This window comes from Culex quinquefasciatus, chromosome 3, assembly GCF_015732765.1.
Source record: "Culex quinquefasciatus strain JHB chromosome 3, VPISU_Cqui_1.0_pri_paternal, whole genome shotgun sequence".
Taxonomy (NCBI): Eukaryota; Metazoa; Arthropoda; class Insecta; order Diptera; family Culicidae; genus Culex; species Culex quinquefasciatus.
Window position 1 is genome coordinate 141,352,353 of NC_051863.1, and position 14,960 is coordinate 141,367,312.

At 41.2% G+C, this 14,960-nt stretch overlaps 1 protein-coding gene across 1 annotated transcript in view; it reads right to left on the reverse strand.

The window, feature by feature from the left end:
• Positions 1-11,553: 11,553 nt before the first annotated feature.
• The window catches only part of LOC119770157, a 40,315-nt gene continuing 36,908 nt past the window's right edge, over positions 11,554-14,960 (reverse strand). Inside the window, exons 4-7 of the mRNA XM_038264544.1 lie at positions 13,864-13,991; positions 13,667-13,723; positions 13,400-13,506; positions 11,554-12,938 (exon numbers count right to left, since the gene is read on the reverse strand). Coding sequence (XP_038120472.1) covers positions 11,768-12,938; positions 13,400-13,506; positions 13,667-13,723; positions 13,864-13,991 — 1,463 coding nt within the window. The 3' untranslated portion in view covers positions 11,554-11,767. The remainder of the gene's footprint in view (positions 12,939-13,399; positions 13,507-13,666; positions 13,724-13,863; positions 13,992-14,960) is intronic.

The following is a 14,960-nucleotide window of genomic DNA, read 5'->3' on the forward strand; positions in this document are numbered from 1 at the left end:
CTTGACGTATCAAATGTCGTGTCTGCTGGTTGGGCGCTAGACCCGTAAGATGTCGCGTCAAACACGTGCAAGCGATGGAAGAAGCAACATCGTAAAAAGAGAGAAATATTCGGTCTTTGAAATGGTCGTTTGAGCTGTTCAGTCTGTGGCAAAGTTTAGAACGAACATTTAGAAAACTTGAATGTAACGAATTGATATCAACAATGAAACGAGATATAGTGAAAAGACAAACTTATGGAAAATTGGACGAGCTATCTGGTGAAAATATTTTCGAGGCTGAAAAATCTAGTTTCGCGTATATAAATCGCAAAAAATGGCCAAGACCTCTATTTTTTTAACTTTTGTATTATTACAATCGCTGTAACTTCACAAGGATTGGACTAAGGACAAAGGTCAATATGGAGACTTTTATGTAAAATTGTCTGGAAAATCGATCCTCGCTTTTCAAAAAGCAGTTTTAGTAAATGATTTTTGTATGTTTTAGGAGATGTGCTCCATTCTAATTTTTTCTTGAGGCTTTTTGGATTATCTTAGACTATTTTCACAAAAAAATGAGCGAAAAAAGGTGCAGTGGTAATCCTACAGGCATAACCATCATGACGAAGAACTTCGGACACAAAAGTAAATGAAATTTTTAGAGTTTTTAATATTTGCGTTTCTTGGCCACAAAATCAATCACGAAATAGTTATTTCGTAAGATCTATTTATGTTTGCTTAAAGATGATCTCATGGTATTTTGGCGATTGATAACAATTAAAACTATCAAACGCTTCTTCAGCTAATCGTAATGGAAAAATATTCGGGCCTGTTGATATGAAATCATTTCATCAATTCTCTGTTAAACTTTCGGCATTGAACAATTTTCAAGAAATATTTTGCAAACAATAAAATTTATTACAAAGAGTCATTCTGAACCATAAGTTAAAGACACAACACACAAACTCTAGAGCTTAATACCCATATTGCCCCAAATCTTATGGTTACGCAAATGTCCCCTTATCGGAACATCCCCGGGGCCTCCGGCCACTCCAGGTGGTGGCCACTTGTGCCAAAATGTCATATTTCATGTCCAGTATCAAAATCCCTAAAGTTTGATTCCCATATTGCCCCAACTCTTATGCTTAGGCCAATGTCCCCTTATCGGAACATCCACGAGGCCTCAGGCCACTCCAGGTTGTGGCAACTACTGCCAAAATGTCATATTTCATGTCCAGTATCAAAATCCCTAGAGTTTGATACCCATATTGTCCCAACTTATATGGTTCCGCAAATGTCCCCTTATCGGAACATCCCCGGGGCCTGCGGCCACTCCAGGTTGTGGCCACTACTGCCAAAATGTCAAATTTCATGTCCAGTATCAAAATCCCTAAAGTTTGATACCCATATTGTCCCAACTCATATGGTTCCGCAAATGTCCCCTTATCGGAACATCCCCGGGGCCTGTGGCCACTACTGCCAAAATGTCAAATTTCATGTCCAGTATCAAAATCCCTAAAGTTTGATACCCATATTGTCCCAACTCATATGGTTCCGCAAATGTCCCCTTATCGGAACATCCCCGGGGCCTGTGGCCACTACTGCCAAAATGTCAAATTTCATGTCCAGTATCAAAATCCCTAAAGTTTGATACCCATATTGTCCCAACTCATATGGTTCCGCAAATGTCCCCTTATCGGAACATCCTCGGGGCCTGCGGCCACTCCAGGTTGTGGCCACTACTGCCAAAATGTCAAATTTCATGTCCAGTATCAAAATCCCTAAAGTTTGATACCCATATTGTCCCAACTCATATGGTTCCGCAAATGTCCCCTTATCGGAACATCCCCGGGGCCTGCGGCCACTCCAGGTTGTGGCCACTACTGCCAAAATGTCAAATTTCATGTCCAGTATCAAAATCCCTAAAGTTTGATACCCATATTGTCCCAACTCATATGGTTCCGCAAATGTCCCCTTATCGGAACATCCCCGGGGCCTGTGGCCACTACTGCCAAAATGTCAAATTTCATGTCCAGTATCAAAATCCCTAAAGTTTGATACCCATATTGTCCCAACTCATATGGTTCCGCAAATGTCCCCTTATCGGAACATCCCCGGGGCCTGCGGCCACTCCAGGTTGTGGCCACTACTGCCAAAATGTCAAATTTCATGTCCAGTATCAAAATCCCTGAAGTTTGATACCCATATTGTCCCAACTCATATGGTTCCGCAAATGTCCCCTTATCGGAACATCCCCGGGGCCTGTGGCCACTACTGCCAAAATGTCAAATTTCATGTCCAGTATCAAAATCCCTAAAGTTTGATACCCATATTGTCCCAACTCATATGGTTCCGCAAATGTCCCCTTATCGGAACATCCTCGGGGCCTGCGGCCACTCCAGGTTGTGGCCACTACTGCCAAAATGTCAAATTTCATGTCCAGTATCAAAATCCCTAAAGTTTGATACCCATATTGTCCCAACTCATATGGTTCCGCAAATGTCCCCTTATCGGAACATCCTCGGGGCCTTCGGCCACTCCAGGTTGTGGCCACTACTGCCAAAATGTCAAATTTCATGTCCAGTATCAAAATCCCTAAAGTTTGATACCCATATTGTCCCAACTCATATGGTTCCGCAAATGTCCCCTTATCGGAACATCCCCGGGGCCTGCGGCCACTCCAGGTTGTGGCCACTACTGCCAAAATGTCAAATTTCATGTCCAGTATCAAAATCCCTAAAGTTTGATACCCATATTGTCCCAACTCATATGGTTCCGCAAATGTCCTCTTATCGGAACATCCCCGGGGCCTGCGGCCACTCCAGGTTGTGGCCACTACTGCCAAAATGTCAAATTTCATGTCCAGTATCAAAATCCCTAAAGTTTGATACCCATATTGCCCCAACTCATATGGTTCCGCAAATGTCCCCTTATCGGAACATCCCCGGGGCCTGCGGCCACTCCAGGTTGTGGCTACTACTGCCAAAATGTCAAATTTCATGTCCAGTATCAAAATCCCTAAAGTTTGATACCCATATTGTCCCAACTCATATGGTTCCGCAAATGTCCCCTTATCGGAACATCCCCGGGGCCTGCGGCCACTCCAGGTTGTGGCCACTACTGCCAAAATGTCAAATTTCATGTCCAGTATCAAAATCCCTAAAGTTTGATACCCATATTGTCCCAACTCATATGGTTCCGCAAATGTCCTCTTATCGGAACATCCCCGGGGCCTGCGGCCACTCCAGGTTGTGGCCACTACTGCCAAAATGTCAAATTTCATGTCCAGTATCAAAATCCCTAAAGTTTGATACCCATATTGTCCCAACTCATATGGTTCCGCAAATGTCCCCTTATTGGAACATCCCCGGGGCCTCCGGCCACTCCAGGTGGTTGCCACTTCCAATAATCAACTCCCGCTCATGCCGGCTGGCATGTCTTGGCGTGTCCATGCCTCCAGGCCATCTGTTCCCGGGCCTCCAGGCCGTCTGCGACCGGGCCTCCAGGCCATCTGCTCCCGATGTTGACTCGTCGACGTCCAGCAACAGAATGAATTTTCGGGATTGACCGAGCCGCTTTTTGTTGATTTAGGTCGGAGACGTATGCCCCGCCTTTTTGCACCCATTCTCCTATACCTCCTTATTCGCTTGTTGCCCGTCGACGATCCGAAAATTATGAGGTAGAGTGGGGGTGATTTTAGATACATCAATCTCACGTCTCTCGATTGACTGATTGGGAAACGTTTGTTCAACCAACCAGCGTGCGCTAAGAAGAGGGGAAACTTGCCGAGAGGGGAAGGTGAAACCAAAGCGTTTCATTTCGCTTCGCGAAATTTTGGATTGCTACCCTGTATAGAGCCCTAAGACGAAGTTCTTCGTCAAAAAAATCGTGAACTCACCTTGAAATTTGACTTACAAACCTAAAAATCAAAAAATATCATAGAACCGGCGTATTGTTTTTTCTTACAGTGTATTTTTTCTGAAAGTACGTGAAATTTCCTTTCCCGGCTTGAGTTACGGCAATATTTAAATTATGAAACACAAAAATATTTGAAACACTGACGCCTTTCTCAAATGTCATTATCGAGTGAAACTGGCTCCATATACACAAAAATGGCTTATATAAGCGTATGATAACATGTCTATTAAGTTTCATTAAAATCGAAGAGGATCGAGAAAAAAGTACCAGAAAAAATCAGTTTTGAGCTTTCTCTATATTCAAAAAAATTTTATCCCCGAATTCTGCTAAAATATTAAAAGGAATCAAGGAAAACTATTTTCTTTGGTCCCGAGACCTTCATTCAACAAATGATTTTTTCACAGGACCTTTTCATATATCAACTAGTATTTTCGGAACTCAACATGTTTTTCCTGAAAAGCCCAACTAATTAATTTGATTCAGGATATATGATTTTTTGAAATATGTGTTTTTTTGGAAAATCCTGGTTTTATCATTTATGTCAAAGAACTCCAATGCCAAATTTAAGCCAAATCGGAGCACTTTTGATTTGTATTCTCTCTGTTTGACGTGGAATCGCTGTTTAAATCTTAAAATGTAATGTAAATTTGGAAGCTGTAATTTTGGAAGGTTGAATATTACCTCTTTTGACGTAGACTTACGTCTTTGTCGAAGGTACTGGGGTGTCATTCCAAAAAACCCGGGCCGAAGGCCCTGGATTACTGCGTCATCCGTCAAACGCTTATATCTTCCTTCCCTCTAATCGAATCGACACGATTTATGTGCCATTCGATTCGAAAATTATTCAGCAATTTGCTATAAAACTTTCATTGTTGGCAAAATAGTTTAACTATTGAAACAATTGAATGTTTTAAAATGTTTTCAAAATGCAGAGATTTTGCAAGCAAAATGAGCGCTTCCCACTCACGGACGGGAATGTCAAGTACCTATTTTGAGGGGAAAATCATCCGAGCAACGCGACCGAGTGTCGGTCGCGAAAAGGAGGGAAGTAGCGGGCCGAAATCATACATAAGAACGTGCGCCAGAGCCCATTCCATCATTCACGTCTCAGACGTCGGACCGGCAGCAGCAGCAGCAGCAGCAGGAAAGCTCAGCCCAGAGCAGCAGCAGCAGGAGAGAGACCAGAGCAGCAGCAGGAAAGCTCAGCCCAGAGCAGCAGGAGAGAGACCAGAGCAGCAGCAGCAGGAGAGAGGGACCAGAACTGGAAAAGAAGTGCGCATCGCCTTCTCGTCGTCACCGTCAGCCAGTTGCCTCTCGATGGCCGGACCGTTAGGATCTTTCGTGGTTGCTGTGGTTCGGAGGTGCTTCAATCCCCATCCCTCGTCCCACCCGGGACGAGGCATCAACAAGATGAGGCGCGCGCCTGCTGCCTTCCGCCGAAAAGCCTCTCGTGGGTCAAGCCTTGGTTGTTAAACAATCGGAACATCCAACTAGCTCGTCGCATTCGCGGCGAGCGCTTCTGAAAGATTTACGTCTCATCAAATTCTAGTGTTGAAAGAGTTGCCCTCGTCCCACCCGGGACGAGGCAGCGAGCTAATTTGAATTTAAATTTCAGGAACAAATTTTGGTCTTCGGGGCGACGGATTGCACAGCTTTCTGAGGCTGCTCTCGCCCCCAACCCCTATGCCCCCTCTCCTTCCCCCATTCGGCTCGCTAAAATTCCTTCGTCTCTTTCTTTCCTCTCTTTGCCGTTCGAATGGGTGTTCCTTCCAATATATATAGCTAATTCTTCAAATTAATATATGGAAAACCCACATGTCCACATATCTAAATTTTACGTAAGTCTACGCCATTCCGGTTATGTCTGTGACATAACTACTTTGACTTTTATGATGTAACTTTACCTCCATTTAGACTGAAAAATTGACATTACACCAGAAAAGTGGTAAAATTACACCTTTTTTCTGACATAAAAGATGTACCTATGTATGTATCATCTTTTACTCCGTAATCTGTACACCCACGTGAATAAGTTTTTTTGCACGAATTTTAATGCTACAAATACCGGCGCATAGATCAAAATTGTTACCCTCTTCCCTTCCCAAGCGCCAGAAATTTGTAGCGGGTGTAGGGACACTTCGCATAGACGCCCTTGTTCCCATCACGTCACTGAGGGTATGGAGCGACGAGAAATTAATAAGCATGCCCCCCTAGTCGAACCTTCATTAGAGAAGCAGGCAATCCACAACTCACAGCGAACGACCAAGGGAACACCCTACCGCGTATATAGTGAAATTGGCGTGGTTTGTCTTTAATGAGTTGTAAATATGTCAGAATAAATGAATGTGTTGCCTGTATTAAAAAGGAAAGCTCTCACCAAATGATGTAGTCTTGAGGTTTAATTCAACTTCAAATCTTGTTGAAACTCATAGCAGTGAAAATACTTTTGTAAACTTGCGTTCTTGAGTTGCTAAAATGGATAGAAAACAGCATCAAACAAAAAAGATTTTAAGAAAAATAACATTTTGTAAAAGAAATAAGTGACATTATTCTTTGATCGATTTCATTGGAAGAAGTCCAACAAAAACAACCACCTTAATTTTTAAGATTGATCAATAATTTCATAAAATAAATGTTGAATAAGATTTTTTATCACGGCAAGGAGGTTATTGTCATAATGATACGGTTTAATTTATGCCAGTTTATTTTTTTAGAAATACTGGAACAAACTTCTAACAAGTTTCAACGTGATAAAAAAACAAGGTAGCCATGGAAAACAAAAGCGCAATGTTAAACTGTTTTTTTTTTCATGATGTTTCTCATGGATCAAAATAAAAAAATAACATAGGTAAAAAGGAAAGTCCTCACCGGGAAAATGTTTTGTAGTCCAGAAAATCCTCAATCACCAATCAAACGGCTTGATCGTTTTCGTCGGAATCAGAATTATGCCAACCCTAACATCATTAGCATGTTTCCAAAGCAACTCCAGATTCAGTGAACCACCAGTCAAATTAGAGCAAAATCACTTGGACTCTAGTAAATTTTCCTTCAAACCAGGATTACACCGAACAAACACTTAACTTCCCATCAACTCTCCCTCACTTTCACAGAAATTTCTTCGAAATTTGTCAAAAATGTGTTTCCGCGCAATCTCGCCAACTAACGGATCAAACGGAATCTATAAACCGATGTAACTCGCGGAATTAACCCGACCCGAAAATCACTAAAAATCCGAACCGAAAAATCACAAAAAGTGAAAATTTCTGACAAGGGAAAACGAAAAACGTGGAGCGCAAAAATATATCAACCGATCCCGAACAAGGCTTGCTACGAAGTCCTTCTGACATAAAAGATGTACCTCTTCCCAAATGTAATATTACCATGATTTTTTTCTGTGTAAGGAGGATTTTTTTAAAATGTACTTTTCGATAATATAACCCAGAAGGGCATCTTTTTAATTTAGTTAAGTGTTTTTGTTAATTTGCATGGTTATTTTTCAGAGTGTAACAATGTTCTTAAAATTTGTAGAGTAGAAAATTACAAAAAATATGTTTAAACTTTTGAACCGAGGATTCTGATTGCTCCAAAAAGACTCAGTCACTCACGAGCACAAATCCTGCGCGACGAAAAACTGCTCTAATGTATTTCTACCGTTTTTCACTTCCACACCAATCGCTACTGAACACTCTCTCTTTGCTCTCCCTCTCACTCAAATCGGGTAGTACAGCGAATGGTTCAGAGAGACCGATTTCGTTAATCGCTCAAAGCTGAGAATAGTTTGCGATCGGGTTTGCTTTGATCATTTAAGAAATTTCTTAAAATCAATTATATCAATGATATTTTGTAATTATGTTGTTTACACAAAATCAAAGTCACATTTGGCAGAAATTTCCACCATGACAAATTCTTATTGACAACAAACTGTTGTAGTGCAGGCCAATTGAGCGCCGCGCTAGTATATTTTTAAGGCTCTCCCCTCTCTGAGCATAGTGTTCGCTCGCTAATGATTGGCAAAGATTTGTTCGTAAATGAGTGAGTGATTTCTGATCTTTGAACTGTAATTCAGGCCCTTGGTTTAAACATAAGGAGTTTGCTTGTAACCATCATGTGTAATCGCGATTTTACGAAAACATCTTTTGAAAAAGTTGGTCGTTGTCGATCATTGCTGTTCAAGGTCTCCCGCGACAAACACAAACGACTAAACAAAGAGAAACGCAAAAAGCAACTTTTTCAAAACTTTTTTTTTCGTAAAATCGGGATAACTCGTGATGTTTTTGATCAAACCCTTTATGTTTTTATATCAAAATTTTTGTAATTGTCTGCTCTACAACTTTGTAGAACATTGTTACACTCTAAAAAATAACCCAGCAAAGTAAGAAAAAACACGAAATTTTAAAATGATTTTTTTTGTTCTATATGAAAAAAATGTACTTCTGGGTTATTGCAGAATCGAAAAGTACATTAAATTTTCCTAAAATGGCATGTCTCTCTATTTTTGACAGTTCGTGATAAGAAACCAGAATTACCCCTTCGGCAAAGTTTAAAGTAAACCGAAGAGGGGTCGAGCAAATTATCCCGATTTCTTGCTAGTTTTTTTTTCTTAAACATCCTTTATTTCTCTATTGCATTGTAACTTTACAAAATGCAGGCACCACACACGACGACATCGACTACCTACGCTTTTTAACAAATGTTCAAATAATCCTCAAAATACTACTTCACTAAACCTTTCGAATTCCATCTAAACTCTCTTAAACGGGGAAATTTATCCACACAGTAAGCGACAAAGTGTACAGCAAGCCACATCGCAGCCCTTTGGGGAAAATTTTCAGTATCAATACGCCAGAAAAACAGATCATCTATTTGCTTAGCCGAAACTGCGAACCTTTTTCGAAAAATTCCAAAAACTCAATCGCGAATTTCTTTCCCCGCTAGACAACTACGAACTCGATGCAGATTAGTGTCTGTCTCACCCGAGGGTCGTGACATTGGCCTTAATGGATTAATTTTCGCATTTAATATATTAAGGAATTAAATTCCTCGCGTCATTTGATATTTGACAGTACCACACCTGCTTTGAAAACATTGATTTGCCTCGTGTCGCGTTCGCTCGCACAACTGTCAAGTGTTTGTGTTTTGATTCAGTTTTGGGAGATAAATGCTGCGCTGATTTTTTTACGAAAAACATGCATTTGGATTTGAGGTCGATGCCATAATTCTTAGGCCTCTACACGCATCTTCCAGTGGCTCGGCGCTATGCCGAATGATTTGGAGTACGACGCGTTGAACGACTGGGAGGATTGTTCCTACGAGGATTTGGTCCGGTTGGAGGAGAGTCAGGCGAGGTTGCAGCTGAATCTGATCGTGTGGATGATGCCGAGCATGCTGGAAAAGCCGGGCCGCAGCATCCGGCGATACAGCAACAGCTCCATCAGACGATAGGTGGGGTGCCAATAAGGAGAAAATTTTTGTACGATGGGAGAGTTTTGATTAATTTTATGTTTGTTTTAGATAATTCGAGCTGAATATGAACAAACAGAAGGCGCAGCATTTGATGCCTCCGCCACCGGAGGTTTCCCAACAGTTGCCGTCAACTTTGCTTTACCGTTGAACACGGTACCCCTGTTGCCGGTCCAGGCGAACGTTCCGTCTCCAATTCCAATGAATGTGCTGCCGCCGAACCTACACGAATTCTGACCAGCGACTGGTTCAGGAGGTTCAGCAAAATCATCCGGTGCTGAATTAGCACCATTATCATCAACGGCAGCAGCAGGGTCATAATCCCAATCATCAGCTGCACAAAAACCGCTAAATTGCCAACAGAACCAGCAGGAGATTCAGCACCATCGTGGCAAGCTGAATCGCTCCGGGGAGTACAACGCGTACGCGAATCTGATGAGCGAACGGGACAAGCAGATGCTGGGGATTCAGCTTAGGCACACCTTACTTCACACAACGATTTTTTTTGCGAAGAAACTTCTGTTGAAAGTGAATTTAGTTTTCCGTATGTGATCAATAAATACAAGTTATTCTAGACTATAGTTTATATTTCAAAGCATTTTTTTACAATTTTATTATTAGCACTACACCGTGTTTTATTATTAGCATACGATCAACCTCGTCTAGCACGAGGAAGTGAATGTTGTCCAGGTTGCAACCACGGTTCAACTCGCGCATCTGGTCGGAGTTGGAACAGTTCACTTCCCAGCCGCTCAAAGCTGCACAAAATCAATGTCTGTCCCACTTCCACTGCAGGCATTCCAGAGTCCATCAATTCGCATCGGCCTCTTTAACCATCGTCGCCACCACCCTCGTTGGCCGGGGGCTTCTGCCAGATGTCGATCTCCGGCTGACGAATATCACGAAAATCTCTTGAACCGCCCGAGACCAGCGACCAGTCACCGCCGCTGCCTTCACGGTCAGAGTTGTGCCTTCGCTCCGGAATGTTCACCGGAGTGATCTCCGTCACGACCGTAGCCTCTACGTCTGATGGTCTGAACCATTAGCTGGAGAATGCATTCTCCCGTTAGACCGACTTTTCGGCGACACAAATTTTACACCAAGCACAAAAACAACAATCATGCGCAATGTCAAACGTCGTCGGTCGAACTGTCAAATCAATGTGATGTAAAAAGAGGTGGCGATGTTTTGATCGTAAACAATCGGTAATTTGTTAATTTCGGCAGTTAATTAATTAAATAATTTATTTTTTTACTATTGCCGCGCCCCTCGGTCTCACCACAAAGTTCACAAATTTCGTTTTCCACTCTTCCTATATCATAATGTAATAATTTGCGCTTGTTTGGTACAAGATCGTTGAAAAGTAAATAAAGTTTAGATTTATCATGTGATAAAAGATATGGTTGATTCATTATATTCCAAAGTATGTTCCAGTTAATAAAAGGAAACTCTGTTTCAATACGCGGGGTAAAATTGTATTGATCAATGAAAGTACGGTAAAGTTGTTTAGTACATTTTATTTGAATATTGTCGTTGATTAACCTATTTGATTCTTCTACCCATTTCCTGCCATTTCTCGTCTATCTTTGTAAGAGTTGGTAGAGAATGACCCACTTTGAATATCAAATTACAGTTTGGCAATTCCATTTTAGTAAAAAAAATTTAGTTGTTGATTGCTTGTTACATTACCAAATGCATTTTCTTAATATTTCATCAACGTCACTTAAAATCATTTTTGAGGTCATATTTGAGCTGGACAAGACCTCGAAAACCATTTTTTCTCGTGATTCGATTATCCAAAGATACGATAACCGAACCCGAAATAAAACATTTCTGAGGACTTCACTGCCCATGATCGCATAAATGTCCCATATGAAAAAACAGCAAACTGAGAAAAACGCATTTGAAGTTTGTCCCACACATAAGGCTACGTGTTAAGTTTTCACGAAAAAAACTGGATTTCCTCCCGATTTCTAGAACAAAGTACTGGATGTTATAGGCTCTTAAGAAAGAGCTCACGATTTTGAACCAAACTGCATCAATAACTCAAAAGTGATGAAAATGCATATGGGACATTAATGCGATCATGGGTAGTTCAGATAATAGATAATCTGGACTATTGAATCAATGATTTATTTTTTTTAAATGATCAAATCGTGTATAATTTTGGACTGTCATCACCATTAAAGTAGATCGTTGTTTAATATAGATATTTGCGTTCAGTAAACTTTAATCATAGATATGCGCAATAAAAGAGAGTATATAATATAGAATAATAACAGTTAAAATATATATGCCTTTTTTTCGTTAAATATACGTAAACAGTATTTGAGCATTATAATCCGCGCGCGCGTTAGCAAAAAACGTATCTTTCTTCGGAAGGTTCATAATCGTTTCGTATTCGTAAGCTTCTCTAAACCACAAAGCTTTGGTTATTATCACAAAATTCGTAAACATTGTCAACAAACTCCGTTTCCTTGTGCCGTCTGGACTTGGCCGACGACGACGCCAGACTGGCCTTCGAGCTCGTGGACGGAAGGGCCGTTGCACCGTCGAAAGCCGTCGACGAGGACAAATCGTTCAGGCTGTCGGCCGTCGAGCCCGACGGGGAGTACGAGGAGTAGAATCCTCGGAACTGTTTGGCTTCCTGGGCTTCCAGCAGGGCCTTCAGGTTGTCGATGAGCGGAGATTTTTCCTCAATTTCCGCCTTGGTTTGGAGCAGCTCTTGCTCGATTTCGATGATCTCTTTGGCGCAACTGTCGATCGATTCCTGGAGTCGTTCGACGTGAAAGTCGAGCCCGATGTGGGACCGGTAGATTTGGTTCTCCGCCTGGAATTTGGCACTCTTCAGCTTTAGGCGGCGGAGCAGGTCGTCTTCCTGCTCGAGCAGGTTCTGCATTTCCTGCATTTTGGTGGAGATTTCCTGACGGATCAGATCGAACCGGAACGAGGTCCGGTTAAAGGTTCCTTTGCGCAACTCGAGATTAATGTTTTCAAAGTCGTCGATCGGGGGCGTCACGTCGTCGCTGTCGTAGTCCAGCTTGCGGCGGTTTGCGTTCCGCGAGCGAAGCGAGTTGTGCCGACGCTTGGGGCGGAACTTGCGCTTCGGGGTGGTCCCGATGTCAACGGCCACCACCTCGGCGGACGGTTCTTTGGCAAGTTTGTCGATTTCGACCATCGAGCCAAAGTTTGGCTTCTTCGGCAGGGTGTTCTTCCGGCCGAGTTGGTTGTTCGTGAAGATTCCGCTGTCGCTGTCCGAGGTGTGCTCGATCACCAGCAGCAGCTCGTCCTCGTTCTTCAGCGCATCGATTTGGTCCGACGATTCGTAGTACTTGGGCTTCAGGACGTCCTTTTGCTTTTTGGCCGCCGAGAACAGCTTGCTCGGAAAGGTGCTCCGACGGGACTTGTCCTTGGTGCTGCACTTGCAGTGATCGACGACGCTGCTTTCGTCGCTCGGGTTCGAAATGTCGTACAGCGTGGTGGCGTCCTCGAGGAAGTTCTCCATGATGACCGTTTTGCCGCCGTTGTGCTTCTTCACGTACTTGCGGAACTTGTCCTGGTTGCGCTTTTCGGCCGATCTTTGGCTGGAAAAGAGGAATTGTTTTTTCAGTGTTTTGGCGGAATAATATTTTTATAAATCGAAGTTTTGAATAAAATCCCTTAAAAAATTACTTGTTTTGAAATTTGAAAAATAGATGATTTAAATTAATTTTGCTCAAAATATTGATGTCTGGACCACTGGATCAGATGAATTTTTTAACTTTTTCGTGCATGTTATGAATATTATTTTAATTTCTGTAAATTTATTTCAAAAAGTAAAACAAAATAATTTCACATAGGTCCTTCCAATAATTGATTGTGCTCTAGAATAATGGCCAGTCAAACAGCTAGTATAATTTTGTACTCTACTATGATTATCGGCAAAGTTTCGTGCATGTCGTAGTTAGTAGTACGTCAAATCCAAAGAGAAAAAAAAACTTCCGGAAATGCTCCATTTTAGGAAGAAACTGGCGCCAAAGGCGTCGTTTCCGTCTGCCCCCCTTACCTTATCATCGAGAGGTGGTTCTGGATGGCCTCGCCCTGCTTGAGCACCTTTCTCATCATGCGGTTTATGAGTCCAATTTTTTCCTTCTGTTTCTTAGATTTGCTTTCCTAGATTGTGATGTGGTTGGGGAGGAGAATAAAAAGAAGGAAATGGAAGCAGAAAAACACATTAGACATCGCGGCTTGAAATTCAAATGTCGAATTCAGGGCAAGGGAAAACAACGAAAAAAAGGCAGTCGAAATAAAAACGAAAGGTTAAAACACAAACCTTGCTCGATTTGGCGCTTTCCATGTTGGCTTTATTGATTTTCAGACGGAACTGTACCTGCAAAGGGGAAAAGTTCAAACAAAGGGAGGTTCGGTTAGTGGGCGGGAAAACAGGTGACATTTTATGAATTTTAAAAATAAAACATTATTTTTTGAATTAAAAAAAATAATTTTGCAGAGAGTAATGAAAAGGGTTACCTCGTTCTTGGCGTCGCCCCAGGCGCTCCAGATCGACAGGATTCGTGTGTCGCCGGTCAGGACCTGCTCCACCTCACGCCATCGTTCCGTTATCACGTAATCGTTGACATCACGCGACACTGCGACATCTACGGCCAACCAAGGCAGGACAACGGGGTCAGGAGCAATTTAGTTTGGGTGAACGAAAAAAAGAAAAAAAAAACAAAGAGAAGAAAAGTAATTAATTTCAATGAGTCATGCGCGCTACTTTTTCTGGACTTAAATGGTGACGCAGTAAGAGTGACCGCTGGTGGGGAACTGGTATTTGACGCATAATTGAGTGAGTGTAATGGGTTGTTTAATGGAAATGACTTGCTGTTGTAGGATTATGATTTTTTTTTCAGTGAACGCTTATTTTCAATAAAAAAATATCAATATTTATTAGTTTTTTCTCTTTATGTCCACCGTATTTATTTAGTTTTGATCAGCAGTGTTTCGTATCTTTTTCTCGTTCTTCTTTTTTTGTACTTTTTCAATGAAATACGTTTTTTTATTTGAGTACGCCATCAAATCAAGTGACCAATTTCTGAAATTTGAAATGCCTTTTTAAACAAAAAAATATATAAAAAAATTAAAAGTTTTTATTTGAAAGTATCAAATTCAGTTTGAAAAAGAAAAATTTTATGACACGAAAATTTTGTTGAATTTTTGTTTGAATATTTAAATAAAATAAAATCAAAAAATCATATTTGAGGGTCAAAATCCTTATTTTTGCATAAAAAAAAACAATCAAAAATTGATGGACTTGAAAATACTGATGGTTTTTTTTAAACGTACATAAAAAAGGGGTGTACGTTTGGCATAATTGGTCCAATACATCAGGGACGTTTGGCATATTGGACATTTCACAATAAAACTTTTTAGTGAAATAAAATATAAAAAAATAGTTTAGAGAAGGTAAAATATCTTGACGGCTTTACGTTTTTCCCTTTTCAAAATATTTAGCAATAATGTTTTATTTTTATTGAAATTTTCCCTTCTTTTATTTAAAACCTCTTAGAAGGGAAGATTTCTTAAAGATGTATTCTTTAAACGTTTCTCCTTATTTCTACTCATTT